Here is a 25,531-nt window from a genome sequence, read left to right on the forward strand (position 1 = left end):
AGGCTTCCCCCGTGGCCCCCGACACTCAAAAATGGGTGCCCGAATTTCTGACGTGATAATCTTTTGGCCGCTCGGGAGTTTCTTGGAACCCTATCCGAATGGATTAACTCCACTAAGGACTTGTTACCGGTGATTAACTCCTTACAGTTCCTGAGGTTGATAAGTGACCTTTGTTGAGTTGCGTAATGCGCCCTGCAATCTTCCATCCAATTTAAATTATGCAAAAATGTTTTTTGTGAGCACTAAGTAATACCGTTCTTGCTCTTTTTCCTGCAAATTTAATTACCTGGTGGGACACTCAGTTATTTATTTGTCCTGTAGATGACCGTGTACTTGTGACAAAAGGTCGAAACGTCGTAGACTCATCTGGGGCCGCAATTTATGGAGGACTCATTGTGTTGTAGTCCCAGTGTAATTTTTTGGAACTCCAACTTTTATGTACCCTCTTTCTTGTATGCCACCTGTCTGGTTGTAAATGTCTACTAATTGTTATATATATATACCAGCTGTTTTGTCTGAGCCTCACGATACCACTTTTTTACTAAATAAAGAATTGTTTATAATGTTTTTCTTAAACAAAATTGTTTTATATGGGCCTTGTTTCTATTTTTTCCATTTTTTCCTTTTTCACGATAAGATGTATAGGGTTGTTTGATTTTTAATATTTGTGATCTAAATGTGTTTGTTCTATGATAGTTTTATGTACATTGTGAACCTTTGTTTGGCGAAAATACTGGTTGAGAACGGAGCACCCACAGCAGAGGTCGGGGCCTGATGGATGGGACCTGATGGATGAGGTCCCTCGGGCCGAAATCGGCCCAGTATGGGGACCTGTCCGCCCACAAATAAATAAATAAAAAGCCATGCCCCGGGGATGTGGTCCCTGGGCCAAAATTGACCATGGGAGGGAGGGTTACTCCCCTGTCCTCCATGACAAAAAATATCAAAATAGACTGGCAAGTCGCTGGAGGCCCCTCTCCCTTTCTCCACCATGCTGCAAATACGCCTCCTGGTGCACTGCCTGTTGGGGAATGATGTCCTCTTGGGTCCAGAGGATCATTTGGGGCCAACAAGCCCTCCTGTTACCTCCAGTAAGTCCCACACAGCATGATTGCTGAGAGGACTCCAAAGTCCACCCCCCCTTTTCTCCACCACTCTGAAAACGCGCCTCCTGGCACACTGCTGCTTGGGGGATGAAGTTCTCTAATTTCCAGAGGGTCTTTGGGGGCAAACGACCCCATCTTTTACCTCAGGTAAGTCCCACAGAGCACGATTGCTGTAAGTACTCCGTAGGCCATCCCCCCTTTTCTGCAAACCTGCCTCCTGGTGCACTACTGCTTGGGGGATGAAGTCCCCTTGGCTGCTGAGGGACTTTGGGGGCCAGGAAGCCCTCCTGTTAACTCCAGTAAGTCTCCTACAGCGGGATTCCTGAGAGCTAGTTGGAGGTACCGCCCCCTTACCCCACCACTCTACAAATGCAACCACTAGTTAAACTACCTTAGAAATTCACTGAAGAAACCAAAGGTTACAGGAACATTATAGTTAGGAATATAATAAAAAACATTAGAAATTCACAGAAAAAAACAAAGGTTACAGGGACGTTGTAGTTAGACTCAGGTTTCACTCGTACATGTCGTGAGTGATGTAATATGTGAGGTCATAAGCAGTGCATTGCGGGGGCATAAGCTATAGCAGGGTAGATTTTGTACAACTTCCTTCCCTACCAAGTAGGTAGTTATAGTTAGGACCATTTTTCCATAGGAAAAGCATTTTTTGACTTGCCTATATCTTTGGTGCTGGCTGATGAATCTTCATGCAATTTTCCCAAAAGGGTGCGCCGGTGATGCGAGTCATGTATGAAACATTTCGGGGAAATTCGTCAAGCGGGGGCCAAGAAATAAGGGTGGGTGGTGGGTAAAAAAATGTTTCCCATGTTAATTCCCATACTAATTTTAGACATGGGGACAGCACGAACCGCTGGAAGGAATTTCACCAAATCTGGCAAAAAGGTAGCTTTTTGTCCAGAAAGCACGCCTTTTGATATTTGGTGTAAATCTGTTCAGTCGTTTTTGAGATATTAAAGGAAATTAATATTTGTATATCTCCCGCCACAAAACCTTTGCGAATAATGATGAGCTCGTGCAGAGATCTAAAGAGCTCTGATTGGTTGCCAACACTTTAACCAGGAAGTGTTGGCAGCCATTTTGGGACACACAAAAAATAATAATAAAAAGGGCGCAGGATATGAATAGCCTAACCCCCCTAGCAATGCTCTTGGGCTCCCCCTGGGACACCGGCAGGCCAATTAATTTATTTAATGCACTGCAATTTTTGTGAATATCTCCGTGAATTCTCCCCCCCCCCCCGCCCCCCCCCCCCCCCCTCACACAAGGGCTGTCTTCTATGCTTGTTTTTAATGAAGCTCCCAGATGGGCCAAGTCCTGGGTGCATGCAAAGATTTGTCAAAAAATGGATGGCGTTGCACGGGGCCCAGTCCAAGGGCTTAATACTGTCCCAGGGACCACCAAAACCTCGGGGCTAATGTCAATAATAAGCAGGTTCCTAGAACCACCACCTTCTTGGGACTATAAACAAATGTTATATGGGAGTTGGGCACGCAGACCCCCCTTCCTCTTAAAAAGGAGGGGGACCACCAATTCCCCGGGGCTGGCCCATGCAGAACAAAGGTGTGGTTTTTTTGGGGGGGGGGGGGGGGGGCGGGGCTGTGCGGCTCCCTCCTTGAGTCCTATATGGCCCAGGGGACCGCCACTCCCTAGAGGTTGGCTCCTGCTATTTCCATAGGTGCCCAGTCTCGGGAGAAAGCTGTTTGATGATTTAATCAGTGATGTCACAGACCATGTCATGAGGGATGTAATATGCGAGGTCATAAGCAGTGCAATGCAGGGTGTAAGTTAGTTCAGGTAGCTATAAGTGCTTCATGTCAATGCTAAGTATATGTGTATTCATATGTGTGTGTGCGTGTATATATGTATGTGTGTGTATATATGTATGTGGGTGTATATATATGTGTGTGGGTGTAAATTTGTGGGTGTTGGTGTATATATGTGTGTATGTGGGTGTGTATATATGTATATATATGGGTATATATACGAGTGTGTATATTTATATATATGTCTGGCAGGTCCTCCCACACTATTTGTCTCCTCTAGTCCTGTGTGTCTTCATACTGCAGCCATTCCCACACAAAATGAACATTGATGGAGCCAAAAGGTCGGCAGCAAACATCAGACCTTAGCGTTGCCAATGCATTCTTTTGCCTTTACCGGGTGCATGTGTCTTCTTGCTCTCTTATGTATTGCTTCATGCTTCCTCCTGTTGCTCCGTCACCCCCAACTTGTCTGTTGCTTATGCCTACTTCCACTCCTCCCTATTCAGCTCAGCTTTTTTTTTTACCCATTCTCCCTCATTGCTCCCTATTCACCTCCACTTCCTTATTGGTGGTATGTAGTTGCTATCTCATGCCCTTTGATCCCCCACTCTGTCAAACTTAGTTTTCTACTTAATGTTAACCATTCTCCTTTCCCTCTAAACTCCTTCGTTGTTTCTCTGCCTGTCCCTGCTTGACACCCCTTTTCAAAAGTCTTCACATGGTTTTCTATACATTTGAGACTGCTTCCATGTTGCATGATGTAAACCAGGAGTCTTCTAGAAAACAAAGTTGTCAATATTTTATCATGACCAGTTGCCACCTTCATCTTTGTCAACACTTGTGCATTTTCAAAGTATCTAGCATTGGCAAAGGCAATAGTGGTGGCTGCAAAGCATTGCCAGCCAGACCTGTTAGCTTTGTCGATGCTGGTTTTAAGTAAGCATTAGTCCTTCTTTGGACACCTATAAACTTTGTGTTCCAGCTTTTGACTCCACGTTACTATTTTCAGCATGAAACTGTAAGGACAACCATGTATGCAGCTGGAACTGGAAGTGATAATTGGGCTGCACAACTGTTGATTTATTTTGTGGAGTTTTATAAATTGCGAACTAGACACAACAGTATCAGACCGCTTCACATGAGAACCAGTTGCGTTACAGATTGAAACATTAATTTTTTGTTCGGATTTGGGGAGATTAAGTGATTTGCCCAGAATGACAGGATGTTGAGCATCACTGCCGAGACTCGAACCTAGTTCTCTGGCTTAGAGGTTGACCGTTTTAGCCGTTAGGCCACAACCTCTTTCAAACGGAAATAGACAGATTTGCTTATTTTCCTATTTCATTTCATTTCATTTCTCTTTATTTCGGTTAAACAACCTTAAAAGAATACAGTACAATACAATTTTATTTTCCTATTGAAAACATATTGAGTGTAACTAAGTAGATTCTAGTAAATGAGTCGAACATAGTTGGAAAAGTGCCTACCTCCTTAGTATATAGTATGCCAGTGCTTAGGCAATAAACCAAATTTTAATTCAAATACTATGTTGACCGATCTGAAGTGTTTTATACTTGCAGTCATTCTTGTACAATGGGAGTAAACCTCTGCAATAAATAGTGATCCAGAGCCTGTGCTTAAATGCTCTAAATGTAGAATTGAAAGGAACATTTTCACAACATGCCTGTTAAACTGAAGAAATTTAAGTTCTTGTTTTCAAAATGACATACCTTTAAGATTCACAATTACAAACTTCTACCAAGTAAGTTTCTAGAAAAGTCACATAAGGTGAGGCATGCACCTCGAAATAAATACATCTTTTAACCCCAGCCACAAAATCTGTCGTTTTTAATCATAAATGTTATTTTCTCCTACATAGCATGCCAAGTAGTCAGGTTTCAGGTTTCAAGTCTTTATTTCGATTTTTAACAAATCATAAAAGACACATTAAAATACAGAAGAAATTTGACTAAATCAATAAATTTAAGCAAAAACAGCAAAGAAAAACTGTACAGAAAATAGGAACATAATCAGCAATCAAAAAAGCAAACACACAAAAGGACATTTAAAACAAATAAGTAAAAGAGAATTAAATATCAAGTAATGAAAAACCTGAATAATTTATGAAACAATAAAATATGTTAGAAGGAAACATTACTGCTCGTGTTCATTATCAGTGGGCCCTTTCTTAACCAGTTTACAAGTAATGCAGATGGAAAAAAGCTAATTATAATCACATATCGTTAAACTGATACATAATCAAACCGGTTATGACAGATTGCGAGCCATATTTAGTTGGCCTGGGAACCATAGCATGTTTTATTTCTTATTTTTCAACCTTAGGAGCCAAGCCCAACCCAGATATTTTGCCAGGCTTACGACAAAAAGTTCGGAGGTATTGGTCCTAAGCACCCAAATTGCTTCCATAGATGTTTTGAATGGTAATTTTTGAAAAAGGGGTTTTAACCATTTTTTCCGAGGTGCAGCATATCTAGGGCAAGCAAAAAGAAAATGTCCTTCAGATTCAACATGACCTGGACAACATGTACAGTGGGGCGATGACCCTGTGGACCATTTGTTTGAGAATGGGTTCAAAGGCAAAGTACCCACTCTAAACTGATGGTACAGTTTTTTATCTAGCGGTCTGGTTATTATATCCCAGTAGGGCTCTCGCGATAGGTCAAGTTTAAATGTTAGGAACCTGCCTGTGAGGCTGTTGTTATTAGAAAGTAGGACTCTTTTTAGGCGAGTAGTGGCCCAATACAGGGATTTGAACTCATCTTTAGAGGGAAAGGCATTGGATTGGGGGAATAACCAAAGATGTTCTAAGCCCATATCAGTAAGGATAGTTCTGACAGCAGAAAGCCATGGGATTTTCCCCGAGCCAGTGATGGACCTAACTTCGGCCAGTTCACTTGCGAATAGCGATATATCTGGGGACGTCCATATACGTCTCCATAGGGCCACCAGCCTAAATCTAGCCATCTCGTTGATCGGAGGGGAACCAAGGTCTAGGCAGAGGGGGATCAAAGGGGTCGACTGAGGTAGCCCTGCCAAGTTGCGGAGGAATCTACATTGAGTTTTAAACAAATTTAGCAAGTCCATATGGCCCCAAAGATCCGCGCCATATAAAATGGCGGTAGAGATTTTGACATCATAGATCTTAAGGGCCGGTAGGACCCGCTTTGTAATTGATTCCTTTTGTTCTTTAATAAGGCAACCAGTCAGCCTTGCCAGTTTAAGATGTTGAATGTTAACCTGATCCTTCCATCTCAAACGGCTATCAAGGGTAACCCCTAGGTAGGTCATGGTATCGACCTGCTCGAGGTTCACCCCATTCAACCTCACGGAACTCCGAACTGGTTGATTTTTAGTGAAAACCATGAACTTCGTTTTCCCCACATTTACCACCTAGTTGTTGATGGCACAGTACTCCTCAAAGCGTTCCAGGGCCCGTTGGAGTCCGCTACGTGTTTTTGAGAGGATTAAAGTGTCATCCGCGAAGATGAGAAGTGGAAATCTCATCCCCGCCAACATTGGGGCATCAGTGGGGGTGTCCATGAAGAATTTGACAACTTGATCAATAAAAAGGAGGAAGAGTGTTGGGGCCAGGACACAGCCCTGGCGGACACCTCGAGTTACGGGGAATGTCTCTGTCACTTGTCCCTGGCCACCCCACCTTACCCTCGCGTAGTTGTCCTTGTGGAGTCTAACAATGAGGTCTAGCAGTTCTAATGGGCACCCCAAGTTTTTTAACACACCCCACAATTTGTCCCTTGGCACCAGATCGAAGACGGACTTCAGATCAATGAATGCAGCAAAGATGGTACCGCCGCCGAGCCAGACCACCTTCCAATAGATCAGGCAGAGTCTAAACACCTGATCTATGATGCTCATTCCCGATCTGAAGCCCGCCTGCATGGGAGATAGGATGCCCTCAGTTTCGATCCATCCCTGGACCCGTCCCAAGACCATACGTGCTATTATCTTTTGGATCGAATCGATCAAACTGATAGGGCGGTAATTTCCTGGGATGGACTTATCACCCTTTTTATAGATCGGGACTATTTCCGCTCCCTTCCATGATTTCGGGACTGTGGCTCCATAGGCTAGGGTGTTGGCTATCATAGTTATGTACGGGAGCCACAAGGCGGGATTCGATTTAAATAAGTCCGCCGGGATCAGATCCATTTATACACAATAAACTTAGGGGTCTAATGGCTAAACTAGAAAAGTGTTTGCTAATGTAAGTCCTATGTCTAATGAGTACTCTAGGAATACAAAAGAATAACAGACCAAATCGCCAACAAATGAAACACCTGTAATCGTAAGTCACCCCAGTTGTTTTGGATTCCCATCAAAGTCTTATAAGATCAATATTATCATTTGGTAATCCTTGCCGGGTATTGTGTCTCATGATCATTGAGATCACATGCATACCCTCTCGGATGGTTCGGGGTAGCGACCACAATCACACAGGTATCACAAATGATGTTGATTCAATGGGAAAAGTGCAGTGCGAAAAGGAAAAGTGGTGATTAAAATAGGATAGGGAACTAACAGAAAATCTTTTAATAGGCATTGGCCCCTTCCTAATTAAAAACAAGAACAGTCTGGCAAAATCATCGCATTGATAACAAATATCTGCGAGGAGACCAACATGTTTCAGCCTCTGAGGGGGATACCTCAGGCTTTCTTCAGGTTCTCTGTTCTTAGGTGTGCTACTGCCTGTATATGTGTATTAATGAGTGTGAAAAATTATACAAAAAAACACACAAGTGGAAAAAGCCAGAAAAGGATATAGTGTTCCTTCTTCTGTGCGAACTCCTCTTCGGAAGCAGGTACTTGGTTACTGTAATCGGGGGACAAACATACAAGTGAAACACTTCCAGCGACAATGGTCTGAATACTATAGTGCAAGAAGTCAAGAACTATGTCATCCTACGATACTCACCCAGTACTTCCGGGGAGTGGACCTCACCTCTTCCTGGACCTGGCTCAGGATATGTGAGACCCCGCTCTACGGGAACAGAAACCGACCTCATGGTTATGATAACGGAGGGATCAAGGGTAGATCTACTCTCGTACACACTACTTGAAGTCAAAGGTGTTCTGAACGTAGAGTATACTGTCACACACCAACACGCTCCCGCTCCAGTGCCATTCGTTGCATCCACCCAACTTAAGTCAATGATATCGGAATAACTGGAGGTATCATTCAGGTCAGTGTCAAACGCAACCCGCCAGAAGGACTGGTGGAGCTAGCGTCTTACCTGTCCGTCGTTGTCTCGAGCTGTGACTGAGTCAGGGGGAGGCTCAGACCTGTGTGCGTCATTCTTACTTGAATGGTTTGGAGAGAGGTTCCCGACCAATCAGCAAGAGCTACAACGACGTAACCTCATATTGAGGCCCGAACTACTCAAGGACGTCATAATCAACACTCTGGTAGTTCTGCTGATATACAAAGGACCCCGCAATTTTTCAGTGGCTGGTCAAGATTGCCTGTCGGGGAGTTTAGGGCAGGCTGAACCAAGGGATGTCGTCATTCAGTCCGTGTTGGTCAGTGCCTAATTTGTACACCCATCTCTGTTCTTTGCGAAACAAGAAATTCGACACATCGCTAACATGGGCAGGAATGAATGGTTTTTCAAGAACATGCCATTTGAAGTCGGTTTCACTATGATTGTGTTCAATGAAGTGTTTAGTGAGTTTTGAGATGTCCTTTTTGCATCGGAAAGTGCTTTTATGTTCCTGCATTCTCACTCTAACTTTTCTAGTGGTCATGCCTACATACCGTTCGTTACAGATGCAGGTGAGGAGGTAGATCAGGTTGTTGCTGTTGCAATTAGAGAATTGTCTCAGCTCCCAAGGTCGATCTGTCCCGATATCCACCCTAGTAATCTTGGATGTGAGTGGGCAAACAGAGCAGTTCCCACAAGGGTGGTGACCTGTTACAGGCGGCAGGTCCCAGAGAGTGCCCACTTCTCTCTTAGCAGTGGCTTTGGGACGGGTGTGTACCAGACGATCCCTCAAGTTTTTTGAGCGTTTGAACGCGAACAGTGGGAGTTCGAGTTTGTCTTTCCCACTATTTAAGATGCGCCAATGTTTCTTAATCACTTTCTGAACCTTGTTAGACTTGGTGTTGTATGTGCTTACAAGAGTAAGTCTTTCAGTCGGTGGTTTGACAGGTTTTAGTTCAAGTAGAGCAGCCCGGTGGTTATTGGCTGCTCTTTTGCATGAGCGATTCACCAGTTTTTTTGGGTAATGTCTGGATAGGAGTTGTTTAGTCAGCTCGCAGGCATGCCGTTCAAAACTTTCTGGAGTGGAGCAGTTCCTACGAACTCGTAGGAACTGCCCAAATGGGAGATTATCCCTCAGGGACTTGGGATGCTGACTTTCATACAGTAAGAGTGAATTCCGTGCCATGGGTTTACGGTAAAGTTCACTCTGTAGGCCGGTCGGAGTGCAATAGATCGAGAGGTCCAGAAAGGCTACTCGCTCTTTGCTTAGTTCGATGGTAAAGCGGAGGTAATCATTTTGGTTATTAAGCCATTCATGGAATTGTAGTACAGACTCCTTGGACCCTCTCCACACTACCAAGACATCGTCTATATATCTCTTCCACCAGATAATAGACGCGAAATGTGGGTTGCTCACATGTAGCACAGTGGTTTGTTCAAACTTATGAACGTACAGGTTCGCCAGGGACGGGGCAAAAATACTTCCCATGCTAGTCCCCGAGATTTGGTGGTATACCTGGTCTTCATACATGAAAAAGTTTTCTTTCATTGCTATTGTAGCAAGAGCCATGATGAAGGGTACAGGGGTGATGGAGTCAAACTGCGATTCCTCCAGGATGGTCCGGATGGTATCTAGGGTTGCATCCTGGGGAATCGAGGTGTATAGTGACTCAATATCCAGCGAGACAAGGTAGTCTGTCTCCTGACAAAAATCAATGTCAGGAATCACCCTGAGGACATCAGTGGTGTCCTTAAGATATGTGGGCATGGTGTGCACCAGGGGTTTGAGGAAATGATCCGCAAATGCTGATAAGGGCTCTAGTAAAGAACCCTGTCCTGAAATGATCGGTCTGCCAGGAGGTGGTCTTTGCGGTTTGTGCACCTTGGGCAGGGTGTAGAAGTACGGCATGGTGGGATTTTTTGCCTGTAAGAACTGTGCTTCTAGAGTGGTTACCCACCCCTCAGCTAATGCTTCCTCCACTAGAATCTTGATTTGATTCATCAGCCCCGGAGTAGGGTCGCTGGTCAGTGGCTGATAGGCTGTGCGAATGCTCAGTTGGCGGGAGCATTCCATTCTGTATGTTTCCGCATCTTGGACCACAATGGAACCCCCTTTGTCGGCGGGCTTCACGACTATGGTATCATCTTGGCATAGTGTGTTAAGTGCTTTTCTCTCAGCTGTTGATAAGTTGTTGTAACCTGATCGGGTTGAGTATTGAATTTGATCAATATCATTTTTCACGGCCATCTCAAAGGCAAGTAGCTGGGGGGGGGGGTATTGCATGAGTGGGAGGAAGAAAGGTGGACTTGTTTCTGAGACCTGTGTTGTTATCATATTCAAGACGTGTGTCGTCACTGTTTTTCTGTTTGAAAAAGTAGTGTAGCCTAAGTTTCCGAAAAAACTGGGCTAACTCGATTTGAAGTAGAAACGGGTCTCCCTCGTCTGTGGTAACAAATCCTAGGCCTTTGTTGAGGACTGCCTCTTCCAAGTCTGTAAGTGTACGTTGGCTAAGATTAACTACCAGACTCTCACTAGGGGTATTGATTATTCTTGGGCGCCCCTCCTGGTGTGGCTCCTGGTCCCTGCATGTGGACCTGCTGTGTCCTCCCATTGGACCTGAGGTTGTCCCTGTGCCGGTCTTCTTTTGCCCCGTGACCGTCTGGGGCCACGCGCTAAAAAAGGCTGGTTATTAAAATTGGGGAAACCTTGGAAAGGGGCCATTGGTGGTTGGAAGGTGCCAGGGAAACCCCAAGGTCCCGGTGGCCACCATTGCTGGTTCGGCTTGTTATATTGTCCCCTGTAGTTTTGGTATCTTCCGCCCCCTCTACCCCGATTAGGGCCAGCATTAGGTGGCTGATTTTTAGCGCGTGGCCCCAGACTGTCTCGGGGCAAAAGAAGACCGGCACAGGGACAACCTCCGGTCCAATGGGAGGACACAGCAGGTCCACATGCAGGGACCAGGAGCCCAAGAATAATCAATACCCCTAGTGAGAGTCTGGTAGTTAATCTTAGCCAACGTACACTTACAGACTTGGAAGAGGCACTCCTCAACAAAGGCCTAGGATTTGTTACCACAGACGAGGGAGACCAGTTTCTACTTCAAATCGAGTTAGCCCAGTTTTTTCGGAAACTTAGGCTACACTACTTTTTCAAACAGAAAAACAGTGACGACACACGTCTTGAATATGATAACACAGGTCTCAGAAACAAGTCCACCTTTCTTCCTCCCACTCATGCAATACCCCCCCAGCTACTTGCCTTTGAGATGGCCGTGAAAAATGATATTGATCAAATTCAATACTCAACCCGATCAGGTTACAACAACTTATCAACAGCTGAGAGAAAAGCACTTAACACACTATGCCAAGATGATACCATAGTCGTGAAGCCCGCCGACAAAGGGGGTTCCATTGTGGTCCAAGATGCGGAAACATACAGAATGGAATGCTCCCGCCAACTGAGCATTCGCACAGCCTATCAGCCACTGACCAGCGACCCTACTCCGGGGCTGATGAATCAAATCAAGATTCTAGTGGAGGAAGCATTAGCTGAGGGGTGGGTAACCACTCTAGAAGCACAGTTCTTACAGGCAAAAAATCCCACCATGCCGTACTTCTACACCCTGCCCAAGGTGCACAAACCGCAAAGACCACCTCCTGGCAGACCGATCATTTCAGGACAGGGTTCTTTACTAGAGCCCTTATCAGCATTTGCGGATCATTTCCTCAAACCCCTGGTGCACACCATGCCCACATATCTTAAGGACACCACTGATGTCCTCAGGGTGATTCCTGACATTGATTTTTGTCAGGAGACAGACTACCTTGTCTCGCTGGATATTGAGTCACTATACACCTCGATTCCCCAGGATGCAACCCTAGATACCATCCGGACCATCCTGGAGGAATCGCAGTTTGACTCCATCACCCCTGTACCCTTCATCATGGCTCTTGCTACAATAGCAATGAAAGAAAACTTTTTCATGTATGAAGACCAGGTATACCACCAAATCTCGGGGACTAGCATGGGAAGTATTTTTGCCCCGTCCCTGGCGAACCTGTACGTTCATAAGTTTGAACAAACCACTGTGCTACATGTGAGCAACCCACATTTCGCGTCTATTATCTGGTGGAAGAGATATATAGACGATGTCTTGGTAGTGTGGAGAGGGTCCAAGGAGTCTGTACTACAATTCCATGAATGGCTTAATAACCAAAATGATTACCTCCGCTTTACCATCGAACTAAGCAAAGAGCGAGTAGCCTTTCTGGACCTCTCGATCTATTGCACTCCGACCGGCCTACAGAGTGAACTCTACCGTAAACCCATGGCACGGAATTCACTCTTACTGTATGAAAGTCAGCATCCCAAGTCCCTGAGGGATAATCTCCCATTTGGGCAGTTCCTACGAGTTCGTAGGAACTGCTCCACTCCAGAAAGTTTTGAACGGCATGCCTGCGAGCTGACTAAACAACTCCTATCCAGACATTACCCAAAAAAACTGGTGAATCGCTCATGCAAAAGAGCAGCCAATAACCACCGGGCTGCTCTACTTGAACCAAAACCTGTCAAACCACCGACTGAAAGACTTACTCTTGTAAGCACATACAACACCAAGTCTAACAAGGTTCAGAAAGTGATTAAGAAACATTGGCGCATCTTAAATAGTGGGAAAGACAAACTCTAACTCCCACTGTTCGCGTTCAAACGCTCAAAAAACTTGAGGGATCGTCTGGTACACACCCGTCCCAAAGCCACTGCTAAGAGAGAAGTGGGCACTCTCTGGGACCTGCCGCCTGTAACAGGTCACCACCCTTGTGGGAACTGCTCTGTTTGCCCACTCACATCCAAGATTACTAGGGTGGATATCGGGACAGATCGACCTTGGGAGCTGAGACAATTCTCTAATTGCAACAGCAACAACCTGATCTACCTCCTCACCTGCATCTGTAACGAACGGTATGTAGGCATGACCACTAGAAAAGTTAGAGTGAGAATGCAGGAACATAAAAAGACCTTTCCGATGCAAAAAGGACATCTCAAAACTCACTAAACACTTCATTGAACACAATCATAGTGAAACCGACTTCAAATGGCATGTTCTTGAAAAACCATTCATTCCTGCCCATGTTAGCGATGTGTCGAATTTCTTGTTTCGCAAAGAACAGAGATGGGTGTACAAATTAGGCACGGACCAACACGGACTGAATGACGACATCCCTTGGTTCAGCCTGTCCTAAACTCCCCGACAGGCAATCTTGACCAGCCACTGAAAAATTGCGGGGTCCTTTGTATATCAGCAGAACTACCCGAGTGTTGATTATGACGTCATCGAGTAGTTCGGGCCTCAGTATGAGGTTACGTCGTTGTAGCTCTTGCTGATTGGTCGGGAACCTCTCTCCAAACCATTCAGGTAAGAATGACGCACACAGGTCTGAGCCTCCCCCTGACTCAGTCACAGCTCGAGACAACGACGGACAGGTAAGACGCTAGCTCCACCAGTCCTTCTGGCGGGTTGCGTTTGACACTGACCTGAATGATACCTCCAGTTATTCCGATATCATTGACTTAAGTTGGGTGGATGCAACGAATGGCACTGGAGCGGGAGCGTGTTGGTGTGTGACAGTATACTCTACGTTCAGAACACCTTTGACTTCAAGTAGTGTGTACGAGAGTAGATCTACCCTTGATCCCTCCGTTATCATAACCATGAGGTCGGTTTCTGTTCCCGTAGAGCGGGGTCTCACATATCCTGAGCCAGGTCCAGGAAGAGGTGAGGTCCACTCCCCGGAAGTACTGGGTGAGTATCGTAGGATGACATAGTTCTTGACTTCTTGCACTGTAGTATTCAGACCATTGTCGCTGGAAGTGTTTCACTTGTATGTTTGTCCCCCGATTACAGTAACCAAGTACCTGCTTCCGAAGAGGAGTTCGCACAGAAGAAGGAACACTATATCCTTTTCTGGCTTTTTCCACTTGTGTGTTTTTTTGTATAATTTTTCACACTCATTAATACACATATACAGGCAGTAACACACCTAAGAACAGAGACCCTGAAGAAAGCCTGAGGTATCCCCCTCAGAGGCTGAAACATGTTGGTCTCCTCGCAGATATTTGTTATCAATGCGATGATTTTGCCAGACTGTTCTTGTTTTTAATTAGGAAGGGGCCAACGCCTATTAAAAGATTTTCTGTTAGTTCCCTATCCTATTTTAATCACCACTTTTCCTTTTCGCACTGCACTTTTCCCATTGAATCAACATCATTTGTGATACCTGTGTGATTGTGGTCGCTACCCCGAACCATCCGAGAGGGTATGCATGTGATCTCAATGATCAGGAGACACAATACCCGGCAAGGATTACCAAATGATAATATTGATCTTATAAGACTTTGATGGGAATCCAAAACAACTGGGGTGACTTACGATTACAGGTGTTTCATTTGTTGGCGATTTGGTCTGTTATTCTTTTGTATTCCTAGAGTACTCATTAGACATAGGACTTACATTAGCAAACACTTTTCTGGTTTAGCCATTAGACCCCTAAGTTTATTGTGTGTAATTCAGTCCTTTGGGGGACAATACTTAGGCACTGGTCTTTAAACGTCCCTCTAGCCCTCCCCTACTGTTTGTTTTGTCGGGATCAGATCCATGCCAGGTGCTTTCCCTCGGAGAGTCAAGGCCAGGGCCAGCTCAGCCTCAGCAATTATGAAGATTAATTTTTCCCCTTGAGGGGTCTTCGAAAGTGTATTGCCAAGGGAATTCATAGCTTCGGGGTCATCGGCTCTGAATTGGGCAGAGTAAAATGATACCCAATCCTCAAGGGGCACATTGTTTCCCGGAGTAGAAGAGTCCGAGTTTTTCCCCCATTTAACTAAGTCCCAAAACCTTTTTTGATTGTTAGAGGAAGATGCCTCCAGGAGATCTGACCAGAACTTATCTTCCCATTCCCGTTTGGCTTCTCTAAGAGTTTTCCTGTAATTGAGCCTTGCGGCCTTCACTGCGGCCATATCCCGTGTTTTAATGGCCGAGATGAGAGCTGTATGTGCCTCCCTACATTTCCTATTGTACCATTTCTGGGGCAAGGGATTTGTTTTAGTAGGAGCATTTCGGCACGGGAGGGAGAGCAAAGATTTCAACTGATCAAAACATTTAATATGTAATCCCATCACATTTTTAGCCAAACTTGAATCCGCCCCCAACAAGTCAATTTGCGACATTTCATTAAGCGCATTTTTTGCCACAGTATTAATATTGTCCCATAGACACTTATCCTCTATAACCTAGGACCATTTCAATCTCCTCCTATCGTTAGTGAGTAGGGCATCCCCAGTGCAGGTGGCGGTGGGCTCCTCTTGTCTCTTTAGGCCTGGAATCTCTAATGACAATGACAGCGGGTTGTGGTCGCTTTCCGGACGCTGTAGAACTGCCATGTCAATTAGTAACTGCCAATGCTCCATGTTCAACAGAATATAATCAATGCGGCTCTGCCTCTGCCCATTATCAAAAGTGCAATTTGCTTTGATGTCCGAAATAGTGCGGCCATTACATGCTCGAAAGCCCTTTTGTAGGCAGAATGCCATCCAAGACACTGCTGCCTCTGTTGCTTTTGCCCTCTTTGCCACTTTTAAGTCGAGGATGCCCCAAACGGAGTCCTCAGCCATGCTCCAGGTGTCTTCCATGTCAAACAGTGGTTCTATGGTGCAATTAAGGTCACCAGCAAGAATAGTAACGTTTCCGCTATCCATTTCCGAAGTGATATGGTCGATTAGGTTTAACAAGGGCGGACTTCGACCACCGGGCAGACCTCTAGCATAAATATTAAGAATGTTCATATTTTGCTGATTCCCTTTGCTTAGTTTGATTTGGAGGAGGTCCGGATGCTCAGCAGGGAGTTCGGTTGGATGGAACCCCAGAGACTGTTTCACCCAGATCGTCAGGCCACCTGAGGCCCGCCCCTTACCCCCTTTAATTGCAGGTTTGAAAAAATTAATGAAACCCAACTTGTAGACAGGCTCGGTTGCCCAGGTTTCCTGCAGCAGAATAATGTCATAGTTGTCCACAAAGTTTGACCAATCAGTAGAGACAAGGCGGGCCTTAATACCCGCTATGTTCCAGGACAAAATTTTTAAAGTTTTCAGATTATCATTCGTGTTGACCATGGAGGGGGGTTGCAAAGGTGAGGGCTGTGGGACTCCCTTTGAACACCCTTTATCATCTTTAACCTCTATGTGCCTAACATGGTCTATTGGAACTATGGAATTATCATTGATCGGGATCTCTTGAACAACTATGTTGGGAAATGATTTAGGTAGCAAAGGAGCTGGACCTCCAACCTCATCTACTAGATTACTGGGTTGATATGGACTCACCATACTATACTCAATGGGCTCTTGGGCTACTGTTTTAACAGGGGAAGGCTCACTATTGAGTCAATCGATAGCCTCAAGGCCAGAGAGGTACCCAAAATGATTAAAGAGAAAGGGACGCTGGCAGTCGAGGGGGGTCAATGCCCGGGGGTGTCTTGCTGCTGGGACCTGGCGAAATGGGGGGTAAGATTGGGGGGGGTATTTGCCTATGTGGGTAAAAATACGATAAGGCTAAGGTTTGTACATCCCCCTGTCTTGCGAACCTCGGTTCTCGTCGGATGGCATCTACCACCCACATATCTTTGAACGAGATTAAGATACAATCTCCCTCCAAGTCTTTGGCCCCGTGTCCCACCCATTCTACTCTCCTCACGAATAATATCTCCGTGGGAGTGGAGGGGGGTAACAGGCGATTTTTATTTAGCCAAAAAATGACTTTGTTACGAAGGTCCCCATAAGACTCCCTGGTACCTGGTTTTAGTGGTGCTACACCTGTCAGGACAATCGTGTGTTGAGCTGCTTCAGGTGGTAGATCAACACGAGGGGTAGTTGGCCTTTTGCGTCCTCCCTCCCTGTAGTTAGTGGAGGCAGTACGCTGGTCTCTTTGCGTGGTAGGGGGAGCGAGATTTGAGGGAGGTTGCGGGGGAGGTCCCATAGATTGACGCCCACCAGTATTTTGTTTGGCCAGAGTTTTTGAGTGCGGCTTAGGTGCCTGGGCGTGGATGCTAGTGCCTGGTTTAGAAGATGTTGTATTAGATGTGTTAGATTTTTCTCCCCCTTTAAGCGTGGTATTGTGCGGCCCTGGTGCTTTATTAGATGGTGGTTTACCCCTTGCCATATTATTGTTACCAGGGGCCTTAGTCGTTGTTGGTGTTTTACTGGCACCCGTGTGGTTTGTGCCAAGTAATGTTTGTAGCATCGCATGGTTTGAATTAATCAAAACCTCCATGCTATCTATTTTTGAGGTCATGAGCCTTGTCCGCTCCAGGACAGGCAGAAGTAAAGTTTTAAACATGGCCTCCATTTTAGCTAACAAAACTTCGTCACTATTAAGGCACATGGGGCAGGTACTTGAGGAGCCCAAGGCCGAAAGGGAAGGGCATAGCATGTTGGTAAATACAGAGGGGATTAGAGGGTCTGGGAGGAGCTCAGACTCCTGTCTTGCATAATCTTGGGCTTCATTTACTTTAGGAATTTTTAAATCTCTCTCCCCCGACAGTCTAGAGTCCAACTTTCTCTTTTTAGTGTTGGGACCAGGGTTGGGTACAGGATGGTTGGGGTTTTCAGCGAGATTAGAATTACTAGAGTGGTTAATGGGGAGATGTCCCGAAAGCTGGCTTGAATCAAGCCCCCCACTAGTCAATAAATTATTCTCTTCATCGCCATCATCCCCCTGGCTACATTGGGATGCTTCTATACTGTGCCTTTCTACCTTCAAAATATCTACTAATGGGCTCGCCCCTATGTTTTCTAAATGGACGATTGCGTCTGTAGAAGTGGTATGGTCGCAGTTAAAGGCAGCATGTGGGGCAGTGGGCACAGGGGAGGTCGAATTAGCTAAAGCCCCCAATGATGACCGCTTGCCACTGATGAGATCTATTGAGAGTCTCTTCTCTACCATTGCAATTTCCTTCTCCAGGATTCCAGTAGCCCGTGTTATAAAGGCGTCAAGGGGACCGGAAACAACTCCCTTGGAAGTGTGGATTTGCACAGATCGTTCTTTGCCTGACCGTAACGTCATTGCAGGGGGTACAGTTGGCAAGGTTTATACAAAATGTCAGGCTGTGTTGGCAACACCAAGGAACAGGAGATTTTAGTGCGGAAGCCGCCGCCTACCTTATGGCCTTCCACTCGACCAGGGGGGGTGGGCCTAGGCCGGACTCTGCCGTGCTCGAACGGCCTCAAACGGCCCGTTCTTTTCCCGGTCTTCGCCCCGGTCGCTCCCGCGCAGCGGGTACTCCGCCCAGTAAAATAGAGGATGTCAGGGGGCGTTGCCGGCGGGGAGAGCGGCCACAGGTGTTGCACGCAGGGACTCCTGGTCACTGGAGTCCCTGCTAGGCAGCTCGCAGCCCCGGCGGTGTCCAGAAGATGCAGTTAAGCAAAGGGCTCCCCCTCAAAGCCCCACGAGGAGTCTCTCCACGCAGCAGGGCCCGCGCAGCCGGTCCCGCAAGTCGTTGGCGCTCACAGGCAGAGTTCCAAGGCAGCTAAAGCACGCTGGTGAGATCACAGGTTCCCGCAGCCCAAGGGAGACGCTAGGCTTTAATCTCCACTTGACAGGGGGCGTTGCCGGCGGGGAGAGCGGCCACAGGTGTTGCACGCAGGGAACCCTGGTCACTGGAGTCCCTGCTAGGCAGCTCGCAGCCCCGCCGGTGTCCAGAAGATGCAGTTAAGCAAAGGGCTCCCCCTCAAAGCCCCACGAGGAGTCTCTCCACGCAGCGGGACCCGCGCAGCGGGTCCGGCAAATCGTTGGCGCTCACAGGCAGAGTTCCAAGGCAGCTAAAGCACGCTGGTGAGATCACAGGTTCCCGCAGCCCAAGGGAGATGCTAGGCTTTAATCTCCACTTGACAGGGGGCGTTGCCGGCGGGGAGAGCGGCCACAGGTGTTGCACGCAGGGACTCCTGGTCACTGGAGTCCCTGCTAGGCAGCTCGCAGCCCCGCTGGTGTCCAGAAGATGCAGTTAAGCAAAGGGCTCCCCCTCAAAGCCCTACGAGGACCCGCAGCGGGCAGCGGGTCCGGCAAGTCGTTGGCGCTCACAGGCAGAGTTCCAAGGCAGCTAAAGCACGCTGGTGAGATCAACTCCTCACTTCTCCATTGATAAAAACCTCTTTTTGGAATGGAGCCCTAGATCGTCCTTCAAATCACTACATTATTTCATGCAAATGATGTTCATCCATGGTGCTTGATGGACAGTGTTCTAAATTCCAGTCTTGTAGTCTCCACAAGCAGAGCTGCTGATATTCTCAGCACAGAAATACAAATTTTTTATTCCATGTTATCCAATTCAGAAACCTTTGTTCTCCATACAGAATAGTATTACTGCTGGTGTAATCTTTAAATGAAAACCTAGGAGCAGAAACAATGATCACTTTGTGTAGCACATTGCGTCATCTCCCTCTACTACCCTTCGTGCTTTCCTGGTTGTTATTGTTTTTTTTAAACCTCACCCGACATTAACCTGTGCGAGACTAACGAATATAGTATGTTCTTCACAATGCTGTACAATTTTTTTAATCTAGGCTCTGCCTCCTTGATGTCCTTCATTGATGTAGTATTGTTATTTAGCATTTTTAACTTTTGTATGAAGTCTCTTTTCAGTATCAGGACTTGCTATTGTATAGATGTGGGCTCCTGAGAAATGTTAGCACCTAATATGGATCTTGTTTGTGAAGCAGATTTATTTCAACCCCCCTCCCCTTTTCTCAGCCACAGCTGTGTGGGATATTGTGGGTTGAAGAGTTTTTATCCAAAATGTAACTCAGTGTTGTCGTTCGTCAAGGAGAACCAAAATTAAAACTGAGACATCAAGTGCTTCTTAGATGCTTCTGACTATTCAGTTTTTTGAAGAAAGGCAGTTTTTTCTTTGTGGGATAGAGCCTCCTACCATGAATTTACCACTTGTTACCCACATTTGCAAATTTGAAGTGCAGTTTTTCTCCTTCAACATTTTGACACTAACACTATCCCATGCTGTAGGTAAACATTAAGGACATTTCAGAATAGTAAGATGACTACAAACACTTCACAGTATCATAGTCACGATTTACAGTGATGTCTGGGAATTTGTTTTTGATCACCCTTACAAATACCACCTACACTCCAAATGTCCTGGTACTGTTAGGCTGTGCTCCCAGAATTAGCCATACACCGTACTTGTTTTGACACCCAGCATTTGCTTCAAGCCTTCTCTAGGTTGTAGATTTTTTAAATTTCACATTGTAAAAGAAAACACAAAATCTACACATAACATCTAAGCTTTTGAAAACACAAAAAAATCCTTACTGGGATAAAATCACGCCCTTAGCAACATACTGTTCATCAGTTTTGATCTATTAGTTTCCAGAAATCTACGAAAGAGCTGCTTACCAGTTACTTAGTGGGCTAAGAACTGGAAAGTAGTTTGATGGGACAGTTTGTGCTAGAGGCGAAGAAGAGGATATTATGGGAGGCAAGCAAACTGGCTGAAGTGTCGCGAGCATTGTGGGGGGACTATTGTTAACTAACCAAGATTAAGTCTACATAGGAGATGCTTAACCTCTGTCACTTAGCTAACTATAAAACTCTTCAGGAGTGTGGGAAATATTCTTAGAGTGGTAAATCCTGCTTTCCATCTTTAAGTTGAAAGATTTAATTCAATTAAAATAAACATAATGAAAATGATTGTATAATATGTACAAAATGCAAAAAATACAATATAATTGAAGAATACATTTAGAGCGAAAGCATGAAATTATCCCATTAACTATAATTAAATCAACTAACGTAAGAAATGTGTCCAAAAAATGGGGGGAAATGATTGAGAGAGAATAAAGGGCTGGGAAGATGGTTTCAATCACATTGAGAAAGCCACATCAGAAACCGTTATGCTAATAATCTGTTTAATGCAGGTAAAATATTGGTCATACTGCAATACAAGTTTAAGGTATTGAGCAACAGCATAATGAAATATTGATACAAATTAGATAAGCAGCACAGTTAAAAATATCTAGGAAGCTTAGCACCTTCCTCTCCAACAGTCTATCATTTATGGTCTATCTGTTTTTACATTGGACAGATAAGATGTGAACAGACATCTTCTGTAATCTGTTTTAGTAGATAAATACATTAAAGATAAATTAGTTCTGTCCGTCTTCTGACTGTATCATATACGATTCTACTGTGCCTTATAAGATAATTCATCACCGTTTTTCCAGTGTGATGTAATTTCTATTATATAAGAAATGTGTTTCAGGGTGCCAAAGCTAGCGTGAAAATAGATGTTTTCTTTTTTTAATCTTATTCCAAAGTGTGGTTAATGTTTGTTGATTTTCCTAGCCAATTACTTTTAAAATGTATTGTCATTTATGCCAGCCGAAGTAAAAATTCAGTACTCTGTTTAGGTCCTCTAGAATAGTACTCCCACTTAATTATTAGTGAACTCTGGGTATCCCTACTGAATCATTATTGTAATCAGGGGACTCCTACTTAGTCATTGCTGGAATACCAGGTCCCTAGCCTAAGCAAGTTTGATGATTTGAACCTAAATAAAAATGCAGAAGCAAGCATTTATTACTCATAAGATAAAATCTTTTATTTAATTCATAAATGTAAAAAAATTGACACTTTACTGGGAATCTTGGGGCCTTTCTGAATTAAATTGAAGCCAGCCATAATCCATGTTTGTTGTTCTTGCACTGCTTCCACAAATCAATCTAAGGATACAAACTAATTTTCATATCCCTTAATATTTATATCAAGTTTTAAAATAATTTTTACATTTTTCTTCGTGATTAAAATATAGAAGTGATGAGTGGCACTGCGGACTTGCTTTCTATCCACGTACTGTGGAGGTCTGGCTACCTCTGACCTCCTGTCCTACTACCAGGCCTCTCATCTACTGGTTCTAAATGAGTGGTGGTATGGTGACCACAGCGACCCGGCATATGCGCTGGAACACTTCTTGATGGGCGATGCCACGCTACATACGCTGTTGTACTCGGCCAGGCGGCGGAGGATGCTGCCGCGGGTCACCCAGGTGGTCTTTGTGACCTGGAGACAGGCGCTGCGCCGTATGGGTTGGTGGGGCAGGCTGACAGCCGAAACTCCGCTGTGGAATAACGGACAGCTTCCTGCACTGGCCTCCCTATCGGGGTTTGGAGGCTCGGACGCCATCGGGATTTCCTCACTCGGCCATGTCCCCACGGGGACTACCCTCAAATCCTTTCAGGATCTCAGCTCCGAATTCAATATGCCCAAGACCCAATTTTTCAAATATCTACAATTCCGCCATGCACTCGCGCCGAGTCTGGTGGGGCTGGACCAGCTTCCTGAATTCAGCCCAGTGGAGGCCAAGCTCTTCATGGGGGACCTGGGAGATAAGAAAGTTTCCAAAATATACCAAACGCTGGTTACTCACTGCTCTTCTTCTCTCCTGTCACTGAACGCCCCCTGGGAGATGTTGGCCCGTTGGATGAGGATGACTGGAGGGAGGCCATTGAGTCCCCCCGCGGGGCTGCCATTGCTGTGCGACTCAGGTTCATACAGTTTAAATACCTACATAGAGCATACTACACTAGAGTGAGGCTGTGGAGAGCAGGCCTCATTGCTGCTCCGGAATGCTTGCGTTGTGGAACTGAAAGAGGAACGCTGCTGCATACGGTGTGGTCTTGTGTGGGTCTGACCCGATTTAGGAATGGGGTGTGGAATTGTTTGTCGGAGGTGCTGGGGTGGGACCTCCCTCGTACACCCAGACTGGGCCTCCTCCATGTCCTGGAGAATGTAGGAGGCAACATCTACAAACGCCACCTCCTGTTACTGGGTTTGGTTGTAGCTAAGCGAGATCTGGCGAGAGCCTGGAAGAGCGACCGTGTCCCCCCACTTACCGCCTGGAAGGCGGGCTTAGACTTTCTTATGGGGCTAGAATTACCTGTGTTTGAGGCCAGGGGGTGCCCCCGGAAACATCATAAGATCTGGAAGCGGTGGGCGGACTACAGGGGACTGACTTTGGAACCCCCAGTTGATATAGATGATGTGCCGCCTCCGGATGGGGACCTTGGGACCTAGGTCGATATCTGATACCTACTTTGCCGTACCTGTATATTTGGTGGAATGTGAACACGTGCACTGGGTTAGGGTGGGATAAGGGGTGGGTAGCCGGGGGAGGGAGTTGGGGTGTGTTTCTTGGGGGTGGGTGGGACATGGGACGGGGAGGGGGGGTGGTTTCAAGTTTAGGCCTTCTATTCATCCTGCTATATGTTTACTGTAGACAGTATCTTCCTGATTGTGGAGAACTGTACCTATGCTCTGCCTGAACTTTCAATAAAAGCAGTTGTGAAAAAAAATAATATAGTTCAATCTCCTCACGCACACCCTCAAAACACTACACTACACCTCACTTTGGCCGAACTCCTATATACACATATGATGAACCAGATTTGGAGGTTGGGCCTTCTCCTGTATTGCTGTTAAATCAGAACCGAGGAAGTGGTAGGTGTCCCTGAAAGATAGTTGTCTTGTCTTTCACAGACAACCGTTAAATCACACTAAAGCAGAATGACCACTCAACCTAATCTGTTCCCTTCTTGCACAGACTTTTCATTAGGCAGTTTCTTGATGTTCACACACAATTTGTGTGGCATGCTTCATCATTGATTCCACTTAACGTATGCTTAGTGATCTCGGATGGGCTCAACCGTAACTGTTAGCCATCAGGGAGTAGAACTCTTATTATTTTTTACCAAGGGATCCTATATTATAATTTTCAAATAGCCTCTGAGTCTCCTTGCATTCTTTTATTTTTCCCAGAGTCTCAGGACTAAATAAACAGTAGCTGACATGTTCAGAAATACATACTTCCCCACACTTATTAGGTTTACATTTTTCAACCAGCTCTTCTAACTGCCCCTTTGGTCACCTGGCTTTTGTCAGGCCCAAATTAATCCCCAAGCACATTCCATTTAGATGTGTTTGCGCAATCCACATTCAATTCACCCACCCCACATTTATGCCCACCAACAGAATGTTTTGGTTGCTGTTCCTTTGCTGATTGCTCTTGAATTTCCCCGCATGCCTAGGCTTGTTTCTTCAGGGTGAATCAATCATAAGAGAGCAAGCAGGTGGAAGCTTCTGTCACACTTACTCCACAGGTGTCCCTGTCATTTGCACCTATTTGTGTCCTGCTTTCTTTCGATCACCTCTCCTAGAGCATGGGAGGACCTACTGCTATACATCAGAGATTCCCCCTCACTTCTTGAGTTCCTCAAGCATCTGAAGACCTGACTGTTATAAAAGCTTGTCTGCTAGACACGGCTGAACTCTTGCTCCTCGCCAGCATACCCTTCCAAATGATAGCATGCTTTATAACTACACCTAACCTAAGATAACATATACTTTATTAATCTGTTACTATTTTATTTTCTAAGCAGTCTAGGTCCCCGCCCCCCCCCCCCCCCCCCCCCCCCCCCCGCCCAGCCTTTGAGTATAGGTGACATGGACCCCGAGGTGTCCGCAAACCAGCAAAGAAAAGCTGCTAAAGGAAGAATTTGAGATAGATTTTAAAAGTATTTGACTGCAAAAAAAGTGTTATTTCCAAAGAAACAGTATGAAGAGACTTAAGTTGTTGCATACGTTTTTTAGAATTGTACTGCAAAAGATCTAAGCAGCTTATGATTCGTCTGTAACTCGGAGGGAGAAAATCAAGCTACATTGTCAATTAGCTGATGTACCTAGTTTACTCCTTTTCACTTCCTCGAAAAGAAGATCGTGTGGTTGACTTGTATGTTCGTATTTTACCATGAAGAAGGTGATACAAATGTATCCCTCTCTGAGAAGGGATACATTGAAGCATTCTTCAAAATGGTAAGAGCAAAAGCTCCTGCTTTCTGCACATATTATAGTTATTTGAAGGAGAAAAGTGAAATCAAATCCATTCTTGAAGTTAACTTGTTGCTGCCTCCTTAATGCTACTTCTCTGGATTCTGAATGTGAGATCAGTAGCCCCATCTTGCTGTCTGAAACAGTGTTTACATCCTATGCACACCCTGAAATGTTAGGTTTGCTTACTCATTACTCATCTTAACTGTACATTGCTTTACTCACAGGTGGTTGAAATGTATTCAAGTGGGGGTGATTTACATCTAGAACTTCCAACAGGGCAGCAAGGTGGTACAAGAAAGCTCTGGGTGAGTATTTTTTATATTTACATGTTTCTTCACTTCCCTTGTACACACATTCAGAAAATGTCTCAATATCTGTAGGCATTTTAGAATTGGCCATAATTAACCAAAGATGGGAAATTATTTCATGATTGGAATAAGACAGGTAGACCTGTATTC

The 25,531-nt window shown here is 45.3% G+C and overlaps 1 protein-coding gene across 1 annotated transcript in view; it reads left to right on the forward strand.

The window, feature by feature from the left end:
* Nucleotides 1-25,531, forward strand: part of LOC147668662 (transmembrane protein 131-like) — a gene marked incomplete at its 3' end in the record, with an annotated part of 812,034 nt that overhangs the window by 415,786 nt on the left and 370,717 nt on the right. The window contains exon 8 of the mRNA XM_086948537.1: nt 25,298-25,378. Coding sequence (XP_086804663.1) covers nt 25,298-25,378 — 81 coding nt within the window. The remainder of the gene's footprint in view (nt 1-25,297; nt 25,379-25,531) is intronic.

The sequence above is a fragment of the Lissotriton vulgaris genome, unplaced genomic scaffold, assembly GCF_964263255.1.
Source record: "Lissotriton vulgaris unplaced genomic scaffold, aLisVul1.2 SCAFFOLD_700, whole genome shotgun sequence".
NCBI classification, from domain to species: Eukaryota; Metazoa; Chordata; class Amphibia; order Caudata; family Salamandridae; genus Lissotriton; species Lissotriton vulgaris.